Source organism: Populus trichocarpa, chromosome 18 (assembly GCF_000002775.5).
Source record: "Populus trichocarpa isolate Nisqually-1 chromosome 18, P.trichocarpa_v4.1, whole genome shotgun sequence".
In the NCBI taxonomy this organism is placed as follows: domain Eukaryota; kingdom Viridiplantae; phylum Streptophyta; class Magnoliopsida; order Malpighiales; family Salicaceae; genus Populus; species Populus trichocarpa.
The window spans coordinates 10,287,308-10,307,365 of record NC_037302.2 but is presented as its reverse complement, the minus strand read 5'-3'; the positions used below and the strand labels follow the sequence as shown (position 1 = coordinate 10,307,365).

The 20,058-nt window shown below is 35.9% G+C and overlaps 4 protein-coding genes across 9 annotated transcripts; 1 reads left to right on the top strand and 3 right to left on the bottom strand.

The window, feature by feature from the left end:
• Positions 1-184: 184 nt before the first annotated feature.
• Positions 185-1,098, top strand: LOC112324911 (uncharacterized). Its single transcript, XM_052448868.1, is given in 2 exon segments — positions 185-677; positions 679-1,098. Coding segments are annotated over 2 exon segments (240 nt in total). The 5' UTR covers positions 185-560; the 3' UTR covers positions 802-1,098.
• On the bottom strand, positions 811-5,143 carry LOC7458784 (uncharacterized). The gene is made up of 7 exons (XM_024590400.1): positions 5,081-5,143; positions 3,284-4,264; positions 3,066-3,196; positions 1,804-2,020; positions 1,641-1,709; positions 903-1,187; positions 811-825 (listed from the first exon to the last, which is right to left on the bottom strand). The coding sequence occupies exons 1-7, from the start codon at positions 5,141-5,143 to the stop codon at positions 811-813; spliced, it is 1,761 nt and encodes a 586-aa protein (XP_024446168.1).
• A 1,618-nt stretch (positions 5,144-6,761) lies between these two features.
• LOC7488935 (probable glycosyltransferase At3g07620) lies at positions 6,762-11,047 on the bottom strand. Of its 6 annotated transcripts, none has more exons than XM_052449030.1 (5): positions 10,456-11,035; positions 9,341-10,339; positions 9,120-9,250; positions 8,096-8,444; positions 6,762-7,665 (listed from the first exon to the last, which is right to left on the bottom strand). In XM_052449030.1, the coding sequence occupies exons 2-5, from the start codon at positions 10,121-10,123 to the stop codon at positions 6,997-6,999; spliced, it is 1,932 nt and encodes a 643-aa protein (XP_052304990.1). In that variant the 5' UTR covers positions 10,124-10,339; positions 10,456-11,035; the 3' UTR covers positions 6,762-6,996. The 6 variants fall into 6 exon arrangements, with proteins under 6 accessions (XP_052304990.1, XP_024446208.1, XP_024446207.1 ...); XM_024590440.2 differs by having other exon boundaries at positions 9,341-10,334; XM_024590439.2 differs by having other exon boundaries at positions 9,341-10,331.
• Positions 11,048-12,610: 1,563 nt separating this feature from the next.
• On the bottom strand, positions 12,611-15,231 carry LOC7488934 (sugar transport protein 14). The gene is made up of 4 exons (XM_002324400.4): positions 14,576-15,231; positions 14,096-14,418; positions 13,357-13,986; positions 12,611-13,244 (listed from the first exon to the last, which is right to left on the bottom strand). The coding sequence occupies exons 1-4, from the start codon at positions 14,712-14,714 to the stop codon at positions 12,810-12,812; spliced, it is 1,527 nt and encodes a 508-aa protein (XP_002324436.2). The 5' UTR covers positions 14,715-15,231; the 3' UTR covers positions 12,611-12,809.
• Positions 15,232-20,058: the final 4,827 nt, after the last annotated feature.

Here is a 20,058-nt window from a genome sequence, read left to right as displayed (position 1 = left end):
TAATATTTTTAAAATTAAAATAATATAAAAACACTAAAATAAAATTAATTTAAAATAAAAAATAAAAAAAAATTAATTGTTTTCAAAAATATTTTTAAAACACAAACTATCATTGCTAAAGGAAAACAGAAACGGCAAGAAATCAGACTAGCTAATTTACATCATTGCTTGCACTGCCTAATGAAAAGAAAACTTCCTAGTCTGTTGGCATGTGCCCATCCTGAAACTCTTGTCATGGGAAACATCGAGAGGGTCTTTGTACAAGTAGAAAATGGTAAAACAAGATTTGTACAGAAAACTGTCACTAATGAGATCATACAACACAAAAGGCACCTTCAAGTGTTCTTTCTGAAATTCAAACAGCAGCTCTTTTAACGACTTGACAGGAAAACAAAGTGGATGATTTCTTTGCTAAAGCTTCACAATGAACTTCACCACTCTTTCATATGCTACAATTTCTTCCATTTCGGCCACTGGTCTTCGTGTGCTTGTTGCTTGCTCATCATCGACAGACATGCTTATCTAGGTTTTATCTGATAGACTCTATTATACCAAATTGAATGGAGGGTCATGTAGAAGAGATCATACTTCATTGGGCTAGCATGCCAAAGAAAATGTCGCTGAGCTTTCCGGACCCCGAGTTGCATTTGAAGATACTTCTCCTTTGGAATCGAAAGTAATATTTCTTTTAGGTTGGATATGTCTTTCTCTGCAAGGATTAATGAAAATGCTCCCCAATCCAGGACATCAAAAAATGGTGGCACAAAGTTATCTGATATAATTACAGGTACACACTCGTAAAAGATGGCTTCAACCACCCGAGGACTGTTGACCTCATAACCCTTGGGACAGATACAATACTTGCTTCTCTGCATGTGATGGATGTAATTCATTTTGCTTGCAACACCAGGAGGCATAGGACCGAAGATCTTCATGTCAGGATCTTTGTCTTTCCAGTACTTCAATAAGATTGGACGCAGGTAACCATGCATGTTTCCAGCATAGAAGGCAAGAATGTTTCTCTGAGAAGGCGGTTTTCCTCCAAGATCTCGGAGGGGATTTCTAGCAGACCGAACATATGTTTCAGGAAAAGACACATCCCTCCCTATTTTGAAGCCAGCAGTGACATCAGCATTGCACAATGCTTTGATGCAATGTTCCATATGGTGCCTTGTTTCATATGGAGCCTGCAAGAGTTTGATATATCATGTGACTCCCAAATGGTTAGCATGAAACAAAACAAATAAAGATACACAGATCCACATTCAAAAATAAAAAATCAAGTTTCATGATTCGATTATAGTGAACCCTGTAAAGTGAATTTAATTCATGTCCAGTCCAGAAAAAGGTGGAATCATTTGAGTGAACAAAGGATCAAGTGACCAGGTTAGCAAATATCCCCCATATTACATTGAGATTACCAAGGCAACCTCAATAGCATGATGTGTAAGCAAATGGCCTCATGGGAGGAGGGTCAGTGAAAGTGAATTTGTTAGTCAGGATCATCAAACTTACATCCAGTTCTAAAATCCCCAGCAACATCCTAACAGAGTAACATGTTTCATAAGCATTCAAAATAAGTTCTTTCTTGAAAAAAGAAGAAACAATAAAAGAAAAGGAGCAAAGCATTCAAAGAAAACCATGACAACGAGGGACACAAAAAAGGCATACCCAGTCATGGCAGGCAACAAGGAAATGATCTGCTCCACCTGTTCTATTCCAGAACGAATATTTAGCTGCAATGCTTTCTGCGTATCTTTTCATATATAGGCGAAGGTTTGTCCTATTGTGAGAGTTACGTACATAGAGGGTGTATTCTAGCATTCGCGAACTGAATGGCATATAAAACAGATGAGCCTTTCGGGGGTCTTTCACTACAAAATGCTTATTTCCCTGCATAAGTTTCATAAACCATCCTTCTGAGGCATACAGTCCCTTCAATATTGGTAGATGAAAAATGGGTTTTTTTCCATCCTTGTAGATATAGATCTTCAGGGTGCGTTCCATGAGTTCGTAACTCCTAAAAAGGCAACAAAGAAGAAATTTAAATTTACATCTTGATTGTCAATCAGAATTCCAATCTCGTTATCATAACGCTAATAGATGTCAAAGCACATATCTAAAGGTGCCATGAAAAATAGAGAGATGACTCAACAATTACAGTTGATCTATGCTTGCAGTTTTAAGATAATGTAATCTGCTCTACTAGGATACTGTTATAAGTATTATTCTTCTTTATTTCCAGACTCCCAAAGATGTCTACAAACACTCCACATGATAGATTGCAGTTGTCTATTAGAGAGGCTTATTACAACCAAGATTTGAAATGAATACAGAGATTGGGTGATTCCAAAAACAAAACATAAAGTATGAATATCCTGTACCAGGTTAAAGACCAAACTATACAGTTACTCAATTCCAACTGTCCCCAACTTGTGGTTTCAAAACCCATGTCACTGTCTAACCCCAACAAAATAAATCCATTGAAGTTTTTACTTGATATATTCATAACAGAAGAAACATATATTAGATGCATGAACTCTACATTCTTTTTTGGATCTGAAAAGGTTGGTTATTAAATTTTAGCTGAATGTATCCTTTCAAATAAGACAAGGACTAAAGGATACATTCAGACATCTCCATTGCTTTTAAGCATATTAGGAATATCTCAGGAATTTTAATGAATAGGATGAGCTTTATAGCATTCAACTGTACAAGCATAAAGTAGCAGAAAAGAAAACCAAGAATGCCATCTTATTTAAGTTTGGCCAACAAAGTCATAAGCCACATACACAGCATGATGTACGGCTCTTATTGCAGACTTAATAACTATGTTATAATGGCAACTTGTATATTTGTTGTTACTGCAGTTTCTCCTTTTATGTTTCTATTTCTTCTTCTTCTTCTTTCAATTTTCTAATTAGCTTTCTCTGTCATAGCGCTGAACTAGACCAGTGTTTAACTCTCATCAAACATGAAAGCAGATCAGGTATTGACGGTCCAGTAAGTTGTTGACAGTAAGGGTCGTTAACTGATCTAGTAGTCCAAAGTTTATCTAAGCTTACCTTTTAAACTTGGAAACATTTCGAAAGAGAGGAGCATAAAGATCTCGATCATGCACCACAGCTGGAGCACTTTCAATCTGGGACCTGGCAGCCAAAATCTCCTGATCACGTGCAGAGGACCATCTTGGTCTCTGCAAGAAAAATGTCAAGGTTTAGATTTCATGTTTTGAGTAGAGCGCTAACCAAGGTTCTGTTATTCAACAGAATTAGTAGAATACCATCGAGCGTGAAGACCTACGGTGCCGCACTAAAATACTGTTCATTTCATCTATTAATGTTACTGATTTTGGTGGCATCTCACACCTCATCTTTTTTTTCCCAGGTTTGGCCAGCACTACAGAATAATTTTTTGCGGCTGCAGAATCGCTTTTTAAGGCAGCAGGACCAATAGAGGAACTTCCATTTGACTTCAAATAGGTGGCCTTTGTGGATGAAGCCACTGCTTGAGAGTCTACAGGAAGAGTAGAGTTCACATGCTCAAACTCTTTATGTGCTTGACTTTTATTTTGTTGCAGTACATTGTCTGTCGGAATATCATGGTCTGATTTCACATTCCTCTCAAGAGGAAGGTTGAATCTGGCTTCATTTGCCAATTTCAGGACAGGGTTACTTTCTTCAGTTTTGACTCCGCCCGATGCAAAAGTCTCATGTCTATCCTTAACATCCTCAGATGGAAAATCATCTTCCAAATCTCTATCCACCTCAAGCTGGATGACATCATCCAGGACCTCCATGTCCCCTTCCTCTGATGAAAAGTCATGATCTGTGTCTTCAGTATTTTTCTTTGTTCCGTCATCGTGACCCTCTTCTACACCACCATTGGAATCATCAGCGTTTTCTAGCACCCCATCAAACTTGAAATAATTATTCAAGCTCGACTTATCAACCGTGAGAGGGTAGCGGACCATGACAGACTTTTTGGAAGACTGTATGACAGCGAAGCTGCTTTTATCATACATTGAATCATTTACATTGGGAAACAGAGAGCGAAGAGCATTTCCATAAGGAAGCAATAGAAACTGAAACAGTGTGTGAGTTACAGCCACCACCCCGAGTACAAGAAGCCATCTTCGGTTTACATTCTGGAAGAACTTAGGAAGCTGAAAGCAAAGTTCCATGTCGAAAAGGCAAAAACTTTGTAGAGCAGAAATCACCCAGTCATTATAGGTAACAACTCCAAATTCCTTCTCTAACGCTGCCTAAGTTGTCCAGAAAATGAGCCAAGATTCAAAAGAAGAAGAAGAAGAAGGAGTTATTTCAACTAGAGCATTAAATTAAAAATCCAGTCCTAGAAAATAAATAAATAAAAACTACAAAATGAAGCTGAAGTAACAAATCTAGATAGAACTCAAATTTCCCAGACATCCTAAAATTCAAGAGAATGTTTTTTTTTTTTAAAAAAAAAGTAAAGTAAAACTTACTCCATCGAAGCAAGCAGAATGGAAAACGAACAAAAATAAGCAAGTTGATATATTAATTAATAATAAGCATATGATGCAATGAGAGAATTGGAAGAAATAAATTGAAAGACTTGCTGCTATGTAGTTAGGCAGGAGTGATGATTTAAAATGCATGCCATGCCTGCTCATTAAGAAACAGGAATCGATCTTCACAAGGTGCAAGAAGAAGAAGGAGAAGAAGAAGAAGAAGAAGAAAGCGATGCGTGAAAGAGAGAAACCCTAACCTGAGTAGAGTTCAGTTGTCGGTGAACAAATGATACGAAGCTTACTATGTACTCATAAGTTATAGTTTTCACTTTAGCAACCAGAAGAAGAAGTTTTGAGTGAGTGAGCGAGCAAGTGAAGAATCAATATAGTAATGATTCTTCAGAATAGCAAGCAGCGATGGTATACAGAAAGGAACGAACAAATTAAAGAAGAAGCAGAAAGAGACGTTTACTTCACCTATGACAGACACAACTTGCTATTTCCTTTATTTATTTATTTTGCTTATCTATTTTCTTTTTTTTTAATTTTATATAGTTATTATTTGATTGTGGGATAATTTAGACTGACTGCATCTGTCATTTTCATGATTTCATCTCTCGCAAGACGCAAGTGGATGCTAACCGGGTCCATCGTGGTTCAATAGTATTTAAAAAAAAAAACTTTAATTATTTTTTTTAAAAAATTATTTTTTAAATCATATATTAGTATCATAAATAAATTTTAAAAATATTAATATATTTTTAAAAAAAATACTTTAAAAAACCATATTTGCCCCACTCCTAATAGATCCTGAGAGAATTGAACGAATGGGTCAACTGTAGAGAGATGTCAGGTGGGTTCCATGTACATTTGTCTTCTACTTTAAAAATAAAAAAATAATGAAATAATACTGTTTAAATTTATGATGATTCAGAAATAGCAGTAATTTAAAATATTGCAATTCTAAATTGTGAAATGTTGTAAAATTTAACTATGCCCTCTCATCTCCCTACCACAAAACCAGTCCACACCCCTCTCCAAAAAAAACCCCAAGACCCAGCCCCTCTCTCCGTGAAAGGAAAAAAAAAAAAAAACCCGAAAAACTCACATATTTCACCATAAAATATCACCAAAAAAAACTCTTCTATTTGTTTTTACATTTTAAAATTGTTTTAAAAAAATAAATTTTTTTTTTTTTGCTTCAAATTAATATTGTTTTGGTGTTTTTAGATCATTTTGATGTGCTGATGTCAAAAATAATTTTTTAAAATAAAAAAAAACATTATTTTGATACATTTTCGAATGAAAAGCACTTTGAAAAGTAACTACAACCATGCTTCCAATCTATATTATTGTTATTAGTTTAGTTGTGAATAGATTATTATTTAGAGTTGGTTTGAAATTAGAATTTCTTGAATTTTCTTGAAATTGTTATTGGTTTAGCTATGAATTTAAGCAATGAGTGTTGATTTCATGCAATTTTGTTTGGATTGTATTCGAATAATCAAAATTAATTTTATTATTTTTTTTGTATGATATGTTGAACTTCTTTATATTATGTTATTATATTGTTTTTTTTTGTATGATATGTTTAACTTCTTTATATTATGTTATTATATTGTTTTTCATGTGAATAATAACATTACTTAAAATGATGAAAGTAATATCTTGTTAAATATTAATCTAAGCATGCTATTTGTAGATATTAATAAAGTTATATGTCATAAACTTAGATTGAATTGTAATGATATTAGAGTTAATATGACATGAAGGTGTAAAATAAAAAAACATCAGTATTATACTGTATTGATTTAATTTAATGTGATATTAGTTTTAACATAACTGCTGATTTTTTTGTCTTTGTCCCAACTTTTGGTCGAAAGGATAGAATAACATCAAATGTACATATGACTCAAAATCTTCATTAAACTTTAAATTTAAGCTCCATTTATTTACCCAGAAAGATGTCGACTACATTATCAAAATCACACCAAGTTTTTGCAACGTTATGATTAAAGCTAAATTATTGAAACATACTTTTTCCCTTTTCGGTTCTAATATTGTATAGAAAATGAATGAGAAAAGCAAAAGAGGGGAAACAATGGCATTCCCATCTGGTCCCCAACAGGGCCAGAGGATGGCAGTGGTACACGACATTTTGCCATCTTTTTTAAAAAAAGAAAGAAAAAGAAACAGGTCTTCTGCCGGCCAATGCCACCGTGGTGGATGACTGGAAGGGTGACCATAGTTGCCAGGATGGAGGTCAGAGTTATCACCAACAAAGCAAAGCCTTGAATGAAATATTCAGCTTCCACAGTCAATAGTACACACCTGTTGCTCTGCACAATTTATGTACATAAAACAACATACAAATATGATTACTGTACCAACTGTCTCAAGTAATCCCATGCTTCTCTTAAACATTACATCATGGTGTTTTACCCTGTGATTTTTCCCACTTTTCTCTGCTTTCCATTACCCAGAAACGCAAAGTATTAACACCGTCATTTGCTTTCCATCTGAAAAACTCTGCTGTGCCAAACTGAATGAAGAATCATATGAAATAAATCATACTTCACAGGTTTTTTGTGCCAAAGGAAATGCTGTTGCACCTTCTTAACTCCTAACTGCATTGCAACGTACTTCTCTTGTGGGATCGAAAGCAGAATGTTTCTCAAATTTGGGATATCTTTCTCTTGAATAAATACAGAAAACGCCTCCCAGTTCAATACCTCAAAAAGAGGAGGCACGTAATTGTCTGATATGATGACTGGCACACACTCGTAGAAAATTGATTCAACCACTCGTGGCGTGTGAACTTCATAACCCCTGGCACATATGCAATATTTGCTTCTCTTCATATACTCCCGGTATCTTCTTTTGCCTGCAATATCACGAGACATCGGACCAAGGATTTTCATGTCAGGTTCCTTATTTTCCCAGTACTCCAGCAGAATTGGTCGGAGATAACCATGCATGTTTCCTGCAAAAAAGGCCAGAATCGGCCTTTCTGAAGGAGATTTTCCACCAAGTTCTTTTAGAGGGTTCTCAACAGAACGTATGTATGTAACAGGCAGAGTAGTATCCTTGCCTATCTTGAAACCTTTGGCAACATTGGAGTTGCAAAGAACCCTGATGCAATTCCTCATATGATGCCTCGTCATTTGGGAGGCCTGAAAGTCAATATGAAATCAAATGAGCTGCTACCCAGAATTATCAGAGAAATATGACAGTAAGACTAGGATTAGCTACACAATAGCAAGTTACATATCATTATGGTCAATAATTACTCTATTACTAAAAACCATCATAATTCAGGTCCTTTGCTATCCAGGGCACTCAGATGAGTCTCCCTATGAGCACCATTCAAACTTCTCAAAGTTATCAGTCCAATCTCACAAATAAGTACAATCAAACTAGGCAAGGAGGCTTGTGGCCAAGGATGATAGTTAATTCTGCAAATTAATTCTGCCTAACTGTTTGGTCATGTGGCCATGAATAAGGGTTTGCCTGCAGCCAGCCTACAAAGTCGAATGCATGTCATTGGATGCTTCTGATAACACTGAATTAAATCTGTATGATGCACAGAACTGTAAAGCATACCCAGTCATGACAGCCAACAAGAAAATGATCTGTTCCTCCAGTTCTATTCCAGAAACTATACTTTTTAGCAACTAAATCCACATAGTTCTTCAAAAATTCTGCAAGTTCCTTTTGATTGAGAGAATTGTGATCAAACAGGGCCGTCCTTAACATATGCGGACTAAATGGTAAGTAAAACAGATGAGCTTTTCTTGGGTCCCGCACTACAAACTTTTTGTTTCCCTCTATCAGCTTCATAAACCATCCTTCTGAGGCATATATTCCCCTCATCTTTGACTGGTGAAATATGGGTTTTTCTCCTTCCTTATAGACATAAACTTTGAGCATGCGTTCCATCAACTCGTAACTCCTGCAAATGAAATATATGGAAGCTTTAGCTCAGTTTCTATAAGAGGTAATTCTCCAACCATCATGCAGATCAAGTATTCAAAAACACATGGCATCTCTTCAGGAACTCAGGTGGAGCTGCATGCAGGCATAATTTTGCAGTTGATGTACTAGATCCCAGAGTTCAGAGCAATATTATGATTCATCAATCTCAGAATGTTATTGAGTCAAGTAATCAAGGAACTGAAATTATTGGAAAAATACAATGTAAGTAAAAACCATTAGCATACTGTGAATGAATGTTCATGAAGCAAAATACTAGTGTTCCCTGCTTCAAATATTAGGCGTTAATTATTTTGTGATTGGGGGGGTAGAGAGAAAGAGAGCACAACAGGTTGCGTGTAGAAAAATCATTATGTTGGCCAAAAATTTCACAATGCTACAGAGATTGGCATGTTGATGTCTAGATATGCTGCAGAATGGATAGAAATCTTCTGCGACCCACAAATACCCCAGATACTGCCCAGTATTCTAGATCACTGCACATATGCTAGTCTTACCAATATTTTACCACACCATAAGGCATTCCTCACATGTAGAATAACTTACCAGGTGATTAAAAGAGAGAAGAAACATTAAATATGAAATGGCTCATAGATATAATTATATAAAATACTGAACATTTAAAGAGGCTCACCTTTTGAACATGGAAATATTTCGAAAGGCAGAGGCATAAAGTCCAGGAGGGTTATCTACACGAGGAGCATTCTCTATCTCCAATTTTGCTGACAGAAGTTCACGATCACGAACAGACAACCGTCGTGGCTTCTATTACCAATAAAAGAAATAAGTGAAAGTTCCAACAAACAAAACTCCTTCCTACCATTCAAACAGATTCTTGAAACTATGAATTCTTACCATAGAATGGGAATAAACAAGACTCTGAAGCAATAGTGAATTCATTTGGGATATTGACGTGGACTGCTCCCACCTCTTCAATGTGGATATACTATCCCTCGTAGAATTATTGTTCAAAGTGACAGAAATGGTCTGCAATAATTCAGCATTCTTGGTTTGCGTCTCCATATGGTCCAAAGAAATTACCTTGGTAGGGAAGAATGAGTCAGAGGTTATTGAATCTCTATCCCTATTTTCCCCATTCTTTTTAGAAATACCCAATAATACACTTGGCACAGTGCCAACATTACTTTGAATTCCTCCAAATGTTGAGCTCGTGGTTGCTTCCAAGATTTCAGTTTCGCCAACCTGCTTCAGGTGTTTGCTTCCAGTTTCTATAGATTTTTCCTGTGAAGAAGTATTGTCTGTACTTTTACCGAGCATTTCCCCCAACTTGAGCAAGACATCATTTTGTTCAATCTTATTAGATGACAACTCATAGTCTGCATCTGTGTTTTCTATTTCATCCTCATCCCGAGCTTCTTCACCCAAATCAGATGAATCAGAACCATTTGTCATGATATGAAATACACGTATGCTTGACTTTGAACTGTTTGATAAGATGGGATTGCTGATCAGCATAACTACAGAATCCTCATCAGCAGATGATACAGACCAACCTTTCCCATAGGGAAGTGCAAAACATTGAAAAAGAATGATGACAATAATGGCCACACCAATAACCATCAGCAATCTCCTAATCTCTACAAGACATAACCTCTGAAAAAGGGCAGAGGTTTCCATATCACACAAGTGTGCTATCACCAACTATTTAAATCAAGCTCAGCAATCTGACAGGCCATAAAAAAAAATCACTCCCTCCCTTGCAAGTATTTGAAGCTAAGCCTTGACTAATCAAATGAAGAGTCTAGGAAAGTATATCCAAATCAATAGCCAAAAGTTGAAGTCTTTTCTTATATTAGAAACTAATCGAAGGATAGTCCACCGAAAGCTGCTTCTCTCAGTTACCAAAGGAGACAAGAGGTAAGCACCACACGCCAGAAAACACAAAAAACCTTAGGAACTTAAACCTTACTAAATCAACATCAAAGCCATGAAAACTGAAGTAGTGTTACCTGTTAGAGCTCCCTCCATGAAAGAACGACCTCGATTAGCTTTTCAGTAAGTAGCCCAGCCACTCTCAGCTGTCTGTCGGTGACTGTCTCTCCGTATCTAATCCTCTTGTCCTTTTCATGAACACAACCTGTCCTTATTATTTGCCTAAAATTACAAACAGACCACTACAATAAAAATAATTCCCAACAAAAACCGACATCGTTTCATCTCTTCCCAGTTCTTTCTTCCTAAACCCCAACTCATTCACTTAACGGCGCTAAAAAATTATTTCCAATCCTATTCCCAATCTTTGCACCACCAAACCCTAACCCATCCCACCGAGGTTCGCTTCTCTCAATGGAACAACGCCAACGCCGAGAAACCGAAGACGATATCCGCCGCCATCGTCGCTTCACTTCTGCTACCAACATTGTCACGACCTGAATAACGCCACCGAAGAAAATTCTTTTTTTTAATATCCACTGACACACCTTCACCTCCCTCAATAATAAATCCAAACAGTCCTAACCCCTGAAAAGATTCCACCCCGCATTTCGCAGCAAAATTACCAGAATGCCCCAACCGCAAAACAACGCCGAACCACCCAATGACATGAAAGCCGACATCAAGCTAAGCGAGGACGGCGTCTCCTATGTCAGAGACGCCACGCCGTTCGAGTTCAAGTACAGCTGCATGGAGACGCAGAAGGTAAAGCCGTTGAAACTGCGCGAGGAGAAGTTGAAAGAGATTGATTTTGGTTTGTTTTGCCTCCCCGGATAAGAAGGGACTAAAGCCGGTTCAGGCTACTCGGTAGGTGAAGAGTAGAGAGGAGATATTAGGTGAGGCTTTGAGGCAAGAGGAGATTAAAGTGTGTGTGTGTGTGTGTGTGTGTGTGTGTGAAAGAAAGAAGGATGCTAAATGTAGTTTGGTGCGGGGGCAGGGAGAGATGGTTTGCGGCATAAAACATGCGCATCGGGAGCGAAGGAGAAGGAGAGTGTGGAGTGCTGTTGATATTTGGACAAATGTGAGCCAGCAATTAGATTAGAGGTAGTTTTGTAATGTTTTTCTCTTCCACAACAAAATGAAACTCCCTCCCTTTCTTAGTTAAAGATGCGAGCACATTGAATATGAAGACATCTATAGATTCTGAAGAGCAAGGAGAGGTTCTCTCCGAAAAAGACATAGATGAGACGTCTGCTGCTAAGGTTTCTATTTCAACGACAACAGAAATCTATGCAAGTAAAACCTCACCAGATAATGCTGGCAGGCAATATTGGTTGATTTTAGGGTATATTGATCGAACGCTAATACTACGTCATCGGAATCTGACGCCTCAGTACTGGAAAGAGCTCCAAAATGCTTGGTGCGCAAGATTTTAGTGAACTGACTAGTCCAGTGAGTATTATGCAAGAGGGTTTTAGAATTGTAGAAACAAGCTGTTGAAATTGGAAGTGCAGTTGTCATCGTAGATGAAAATCTGGATGCTGACGAGGTTTATCAAAAGGCAGTTGCTTTTCCCAGTCTTTTCTTCCTGGTCTTGTTTTTAGTCACTGACCATGTAAGGCTGTGGCTCAAGAGAGAGAGAAGCAAGAAAATATTGGGGATTTGGAAGCTAAACAAGTCACAACATGGGAGTTAGCGAGAGGAAGAGTTCAAAAGTTTGAAGAAGAAAAGATCTCGACGAACATTATGTAGATTCATTACCACAAGGAAGCCTAGGGGTAGATGAACTTGCTAAATTGTCATCTAAAAAAAATATGTGATGTTATAGGTTGTAGAGTTGAATTTATCAAATAAGTTGACTATATTTCAATTAAATAAGAAAAAATAGAAAATGATAATCGATGTGTCGAATTTAAAAAGAAAAATAATTATAATAACCGAGGATAAAAATATTTTTTTAAAAAAATAAATAAATAACAATTCACCTTCCATACATCATACACAGTACTTATTTTCATAGCAAAATAAAAATAAACACTTTATTTTTAGATTTTTTTTTTTTGTTATTGTATATTTATTATATTTTTTATCTAAAAAATACTAGTTTAAGCTTTGAAATTCCACAAAACCACCCAAAAATAACTGATTTGCAGTGTTAGGATTTTTAGATCTAACTACCACCTTCCCTTTGCCATGGAGAAAAACTCTAATAGCATGAATACCTTAAACACATTATCCAATCACCAAAAAAATCATATTTCTAATTCTGAGCGTAATGGATTTCAAACATCATCAAATGCATAACGTATTCCTTTTTTGAAACTGACAGGGCTTGTGAAATTGATAATGTACTCTTACAGACATTGCAGAGTCCTTGTAGAACATAATCCATAACAGCAACTATGTTTTCCATATTCCAGCAGATTATTATCTATACTTGTGATGCTGACGAAGGCCCGGTTCCCACTATCCTCTTCCAGAACCAGTGGTTTTGCCAGAGAAGATACACCTCCTCAATCGGTACTTGCTTTGTTTCTGGCAGGAAGAAGAAGATGAAGGCACTCATGATGAAAATTAAACCACCGAACAGCAAGAAAATTCCATATTTAAGGTGACAGAGTGAGATAAGGAAACACTGTGCTATCAAAGCTGTGAAGATCATGTTGACGCAGACCACCACACTCTGACCAGCAGACCTCATCTCCAAGGGGAAGAGCTCACTTGGAACAAGCCATCCAAGAGGACCCCATGACCTTCCATAAGCCAGGACAAACAAACAAATGGCAATCACAAGGAAGATGCCAATTCCTTTGGGGATTGGCTTTCCTTCTCCGAACTTCAAGGCCAAAGTTATGGTCACAGCAATCTGCAAATCAAACAAAGACAATTATGGATATGGGGTGCTATAATATTTTAACTATATGCTGTGCATATATATGTGTTTTTACAGGGTTGATTAAAACTTAAAAGAGAGTTACCATGACGAAGAACATTTCAGTCCCGGCTTCCAAGAAGAAAGCTCTTCTGCCAAATTTGTCTACTAAAGCCATTGAAATGAGTGCACCAACAACAAGTGCTGCATTGGTTATCACAGATGAAAATAGAGATGCGTCGTTGCTAAAACCCAAGCTCTGAAATAAGACGGGAGCGTAGAAGAGTATGGAGTTCATGCCAGTGAGTTGTTGAAATGCAGGGATCGCCAAGGCCCCAATTATGAACTGGGGTCGGTTCTTCCTCGCAAGAAGATTCCTGAAAGGATGCTTTATGGCTCTTGCTTCATTACTTGCATCAACAAGATCAGCAAACTCAGCATCAACCCGCGTTGTGCCTCTAACTTTCTCCAATACTCTTCTGGCTTCCTCTAGTTTTCCTTGTTCTACAAGACTGTTAGGGGTCTCAGGTAGGAAAATACCACCAACAAACATTATAGTTGCAGGAACTGTAGCTAAGCCAAGAGATAGCCTCCATCCCCATGGATGAATCTTTTCGGTTCCATAATTAATGAAGTTTGCTACTAGGATTCCTAAGCAGGTTGTCAGTTGAAAAAGTTGATTAACTGCACCTCGGACTTTTGCCGGAGCCATTTCTGATAGGTACAAGGGAACAGCCTATACCAAAATCCCAGCAAGATTACAATCAGTAAATTAAACAGAGAACCATTACATAACATTATTGTTATTATTATTTTGATTCAGAGTAGTGGGCTAAATTAATTACTTGGTTGCTGAATCCAATGCCCGCACCAAGAAAGCATCGTCCTATGATCAGCATTGTAATGTTCTTTGCAAAAGCGTTGACAAGTGCTCCTGTAAAGAAGCTGACAGCTCCAACAAGGATGCTAGCCCTCCTACCTCGGCTTCTTGTTACATAGGAGGCCCCGAATGTGCTAACGAGGGCCGCAAAGTACAACGAGGATGTAAAGAGAGTCAAAACTTGGTCATCATATTTGCAGTAATCTGTCTCGCGGAGATGTGCGTGCTTCCTTCTGTAAACATCTGGGAAGAATTCTACCAAGAAATCATCCATGGAAGTGACTCCACCTGAAACCAAGGTATGTAGAAATCCGTTTACTATAAGAATCGGGTCATTATATACGTGCGAGCGTGCGTGTAATAAAATCTTTTGTTCATGTCTTTTTCGCTTCTATAGAAAAGTAAAGACATCACAGCTAAAAGAATCAAATTAAGAAAAACTGACCTGAAACACCAAGATCATATCCAAAAAGTGATCCTCCTAATGCTGCAACGATGCAAGCAAAAATGAAATAACCAGTTATCTTGTACTCATAAAGATGAGCTCTCTTAAGATTTCCTGCATCGACGAAACCTCCTGCCATTGCTCCAAACTAATATTACTTTTCCTAGTACAGGCTAAAGTCAAGTGCAGCAACGGAAGTAATAGGAACTAAGTGACTAGCTTAGCTACAGATCCCTGCTATCAGTATCAAATCACACGCAGTTACCCTTTTAGACGGAAACAAGAAAAATCATACAAACTAGGCTTTCCTAATGAATTGCCAACAAGGTTCATGCCTGTGGAGGCAGTTTGTTTAGATAAATGAAATAAAAACTGACGAGCTATCTTCGTATTTAAACACAAGTAATTGCTAAAGGAATTAAAAAGAAAAAGAAAAAGAAAAAAAAGAGTAGATCCCCCTCTTGCTGTGCTGGATATTAGTTGTGCTGGATAATAATAGCACCATATCCAGTTTTCACCAAGATCCAGTCAGTGGGGGATAAGAAGATAGAGGCGACTAAGGCGTAAATGACTACTGAAAGTTGATCTAATCAAGCTACGAACAATTAGGAGGCATAGTGCTATATATGAGGCATGATCATCTCCCACATATACGTTAAACGTGATGTGTAATCCAGTGCTTATCCAGTAATGACTTGTATCCTTATTTGACTCGAAATAAACGGAAACCGGGACTAGGGATTTGCCATTTATAGCTTTGCAATCTAATCCGGGACTTGTTCATATATTACGGTTGTCAAAATTAATTATTATTAGCAAAAACTTATTTGATTTGTGAATCTCTCAACCGTTGGATTTGGATATAAGGATAAGAGATTGTGGGCATCTCTTTATTTTCGACAACTAATGATTTATGTTATTGTTTCCCTTTCTTAAAAAATAATTAAAATCTAAATTAGTTACAAAATAATTTTTTTGGGTCAAAACCCAGTCCACCAGGTTTATACCAATCAAAATATATTTTTTAGTATTTCAAATTAATTTTTTAGTAATCAAAATTGATTTTTAGCGGTTAAAACGGGTTTTTTAATTTGAATTTTTAGTTTTACCCATATAAATATTTATTATTATATTTAATAAAACAAAATCAATAATGTAGAAGTTTTTATTATATTTATGGTAGCAGTTGGGGCAATTGGTCCACCAGCCAACGAAAATTTGTAAAAAACAAGAAAGAAAAAGGAGATAGAAGAGAAAAAATGAATGTGAATAGTAATATTATTCCTTTTTTTTCTAGTTTTTCTTCTTGCGATATTGATTTTTTAAAAAAACAATTTGAAAACTATCAAAAATATCCTAATAGTTATATATAATAGTATCTAGTTCTGAGCACTTTATTAGATCTAATATAATATAATTTTTACTCCACTAGATTAAAACTCAAATCTATCTCGTTCCTTGAAAACATCTGTGTTTAATCCTGTATTGCCACGTCACCGGGTGCAACAAGTATACAGTGTAGAGTATCACACCAAATTCAATATATGTCACTCAGGACCGTCAGATCAAGACAACGCAGTCGTAGGATCAATTCAGAAGTAATCCTGTGGTCCACATGCTTCTTGTGTACCGTATTTCCATGCGCATGTCCATACTATAGTAAATCTCAGAGATCCTCTCTCTCCTCTCGCCGGCGATTCCCTCTCTCTCCTCGTATCTCCCAACTCCAGCAACATAAAGCAGTCGGAACACCACAGAAAGACTCATATCCTCCTCACGAAGAAATCCTAGGTAGTTTTCATCGACTTATCTTCTTTATCTTTTCGGAAAATGGTCGCGACTTCTTCGGCCACTCGAAGCTTCAAACCGTCGATTCTCTCTCATCAGCCATCAACGGCCATCTAAACCACCATCATCAGAATCTTCTCCCCCAGATCTACCATAATCTACCCTTGTTGGCCCGGAATCTCTCCGAAGCATTTCACCCCTCCAACAGTGGCCGCGCGTGAGATACACTTGCCACCAGGGGTATTTTTGTAATTTCCAGAGAAGTTAGGGTATTTCTGTCTTTTATCTTTACAGTGGCACTCAGGTTAATTTTAGGGATTCCTAGTAGTATTTTATTTATTTTGTATACAAGTATTTGTAAAAATTTATTTGTATTTTGTAAAATACCCGAAATAAATATAAAGAAGAATAATTACACGGGTCCAACACTCATTTTATCCTGTCATCGTGCGCAAGTCTAAAGCCCAATTCTCAAATATGGGTTATGGCCATTTTTTAGCGATATCGACATAATCTTCCTTTTTAGGAATGAACATTGTTTGTCAACACGTCTTTTTTTACAAAAAAATGATCGATGTCAAAAGTTTAAAAACAAAATATAGATTATGTCTATTGTTTCTTTTTGTAACTCAGACATAACTCTTCTTTTTAGGGCTAAACGTTAACATTTTAAACGAGTCTCTTATTTTTAGGGACTAGTGTCATTTTTTTGACGTGTCTTTTATTTTTAGGGACCGACGTTAACCTTCTTAAAAAATAAATTACAAATAAGCTCAAAATATTATAGCATTCGAATAAAATAAAATAAAAACACAAGCAAGGGTAACTTTTCTTTTGAAATGATATTTTAAGGGTGATGTCTACCTTCCCTTAATAATAACTAACTTAATACATGAATCTCTGGGACCAGTTCTAATTTAGAATATCTAGTTCCCTCAAATTACTAGATGACGACTCCAATAAAATCTTCATTTCCCCCAACTAATCTTTTTGTTAATAAAAAAATGGAGCCACCGCGCAACGTCGTGTATCGACACTTCTATTTCTTTTATTTTCAAAACTTGTCTTTCTCTTAAATTCCAAGCCTTTAAGTCTAATATATATCGGTGACATCTAAGTGTCAATCGAGGATATTAATTTTTCTTAGCAAGTCCAAAACATTTATGCTTCTGGATCATGTTACTAAGTACATCGACCCACAATGATTACTGCTTGGATATTTTAGGACCAGGGTGTAAAATCCTTATTCAACAAAATTTACAATGGAACCTTGGTATTATGTAATAATGAGCTTGAACAAGGCATTATTACTATTGCACAAACAAAGTACTTAACAACAATTTCTCCTATGATTTGGGCTAGGTTTTATAAACACAACAAAGACCCACTCAATTATTCATTGATATGGCTTGATAGGCTATTGATAATCACATGTGAACAAGAGTAAATGGTTATAGACATGTCAATTCATTGATCAATTAAGAGTGGCAAAGATAACATGGACTTTAGAATAAATAGGCTTAAATCCACTCATCCACCAAAGGTTTAAATCATTGCAGTAGACCCATTCTCACCCATGTAGACAGACCACCAATAGATTAGGCATAACAGACCATTAGGAATAAAAGACAAGTAGGAATATAACTTACTTTGGTTATGATGCTTTAGGGTGATGATACATTTCCTTTAGCATAACCAGTTCTTTACCTTAAAATTATGCATATCAGTTAGGGTTTTCTAGTGATTACAATACCAGGCAGTGAATCTTTTTTTTTTTACTTTCACTCGTTCCAATTATAGTTGCCATAATGTCGAGTGCAACAATGATGTTAAGAATAAACATGATTTGATAGAGAAGATACACTCCATGCTCAAATGTCTAAATCAAAACATCCTTGAAGAAAGAATAATAGTTACATTGAGAAACTGACCACTAAAAAGTTAAGTTAAATCATATATGATTTTTTTTTTAATTTGAAGGATTATGACATGTTACTAGACACTGCACTTGATCTTCATTATTAAATAAATAAATAAATTTGTTGAATTGATAATAAATTAATTAATTTAATTTTTTTTGTTAGGATTATGATTTATATTTGGGTCAATATATTAGAAATCTAATGGGCCACACACGTTAAGAATTATTGTTAAAAAATTAAATTGAGATGATTAATCAAGTGAGACTTGATTGTAAACAAGTTTAGAAATTGAGAATTAGGATGTAATTTATATAAGGGATTACAAATCTAGACCTAGAAAATCAATTAGAAACTTGATTGCAAAAATTTCTAATAATTATTCTTAAATAATATATGTGATATTTTTTTTAAGGAGCAAAGTGGTATTTTATCATTAATAGGATTATAAATTTTTTCCTATAAATAAAATGTTATACCTTATATTTTTTATATAAGAAAAGAAAAACCTATGATATATAAAAGAAAAGGTTAGTATTTAAGTCATGGTAATGTCTCTCTCCTAAAAGGGTTTAAGAGATTTCTGATATGGTAATTTGTGTGAATTATTATTAGAAGCCAAAAAATTAGATAACTTATGATTTACGACGACCTTGTCTTGAAGAGTTTATCAGACCCTATAAGGAATAATTGATTTTTAATTAATCCTCATATAAATCCTAAATGACTCAAAATTGTCCAATAAGATTCCTGCAACTCTTAAAAAAATTTAAAATAATTAATTTTTTGTATTTATGTGTTTCAAGAAAATCAACAATAAATTCAAATAGATCAAGAATCGAGTCAATCCATATGATCTAGTAATTGGGAGAGGATTGGGTGGCTCAATGTTGAGCCAAGTTTAAGTGCTCATACATTAGGTCAAGCCCAAACTTTTAGGATGTGTAGTGAAATAGAAATTAAGTAACTGTCATGTTTTTGTTTTATCAAGCTTAATTTTATATACATTGTGATTGAGATGGAAGGTTCTAAACTCAATTGAGATGAGATTTTTATTATGTATAAAGTGTAAATAAAGATATGTATCAACGAGAAAATATCATGCATTAAAAAAAAACTAAAAAGGCGTATAAACATTGTGAGATAATTCATGGCACAATGAATTACTGGTGTTTTTTGTTTTTTGTTTTACTCTTAAATAATATAGATAACTGATAATCATATCTTTTCTCTTTTTTTTCTTTTCTATTTCCCTCTCCTTTGCTGACAGCCTACATAACCACATCTTTTTTTCTTTTTTCTTTCTTTTTTCTCTTCTTTCAACCTAACTTCCATCTCCCTTATCTTAGGCATTTCTCATATGATTGATGGTTGCTAGGAAGGAGAATGGCATAGGGCATGGAAGAGGCAGGAAAGGAAAGGAAATAAAAAAAAAAAATTGGAGGAGGGCTTGGGGGTGTCGTAGCTTAAGGAGAATGACAATGACCAGTGACGGAGACAGGGGGCTAGCAGGGGTCGGGGCCCCTGCAAGGAAATATTTTTTCTAACCCTTCCCTTAACAATGTTTATAGTTTCAGTAGTAAAATAATTGAAATCTTGACCCTTCTAGAATAATTCTTCTAATTTGCCCCTCTTTTAATTTTATTTTCCGGCTCTGCCCCTAACAATGACACATTAGCTTCGACAACCTAAACAATACCTTTACAGGTTTCTTTTACTTTTTTTTTAGCTAATTTACTATGGCATACGGTTTTATATACACACGATAAGATTTAT

Bases quoted from the DNA above. Each gene is read 5' to 3' on its own strand.
- LOC7458784 (XM_024590400.1), bottom strand. From the start codon at position 5,143: ATGGACCCGGTTAGCATCCACTTGCGTCTTGCGAGAGATGAAATCATG. The intron at 3,197-3,283 runs GTATTCTACTAA...TTTTTCTTGCAG, and splicing joins GTAGGTCTTCACGCTCGATG to AGACCAAGATGGTCCTCTGC. The intron at 2,021-3,065 runs GTAAGCTTAGAT...TTGCCTTTTTAG, and splicing joins AATGTTTCCAAGTTTAAAAG to GAGTTACGAACTCATGGAAC.
- LOC7488935 (XM_052449029.1), bottom strand. From the start codon at position 10,123: ATGGAAACCTCTGCCCTTTTTCAGAGGTTATGTCTTGTAGAGATTAGG. The intron at 9,251-9,340 runs GTAAGAATTCAT...TATTGGTAATAG, and splicing joins TTGTTTATTCCCATTCTATG to AAGCCACGACGGTTGTCTGT. The intron at 8,445-9,119 runs GTGAGCCTCTTT...TTTCATTTGCAG, and splicing joins AATATTTCCATGTTCAAAAG to GAGTTACGAGTTGATGGAAC.
- LOC7488934 (XM_002324400.4), bottom strand. From the start codon at position 14,714: ATGGCAGGAGGTTTCGTCGATGCAGGAAATCTTAAGAGAGCTCATCTT. The intron at 14,419-14,575 runs GTCAGTTTTTCT...CCTTGGTTTCAG, and splicing joins ATATGATCTTGGTGTTTCAG to GTGGAGTCACTTCCATGGAT. The intron at 13,245-13,356 runs GTAACTCTCTTT...TTTGATTTGCAG, and splicing joins CTGAAATGTTCTTCGTCATG to ATTGCTGTGACCATAACTTT.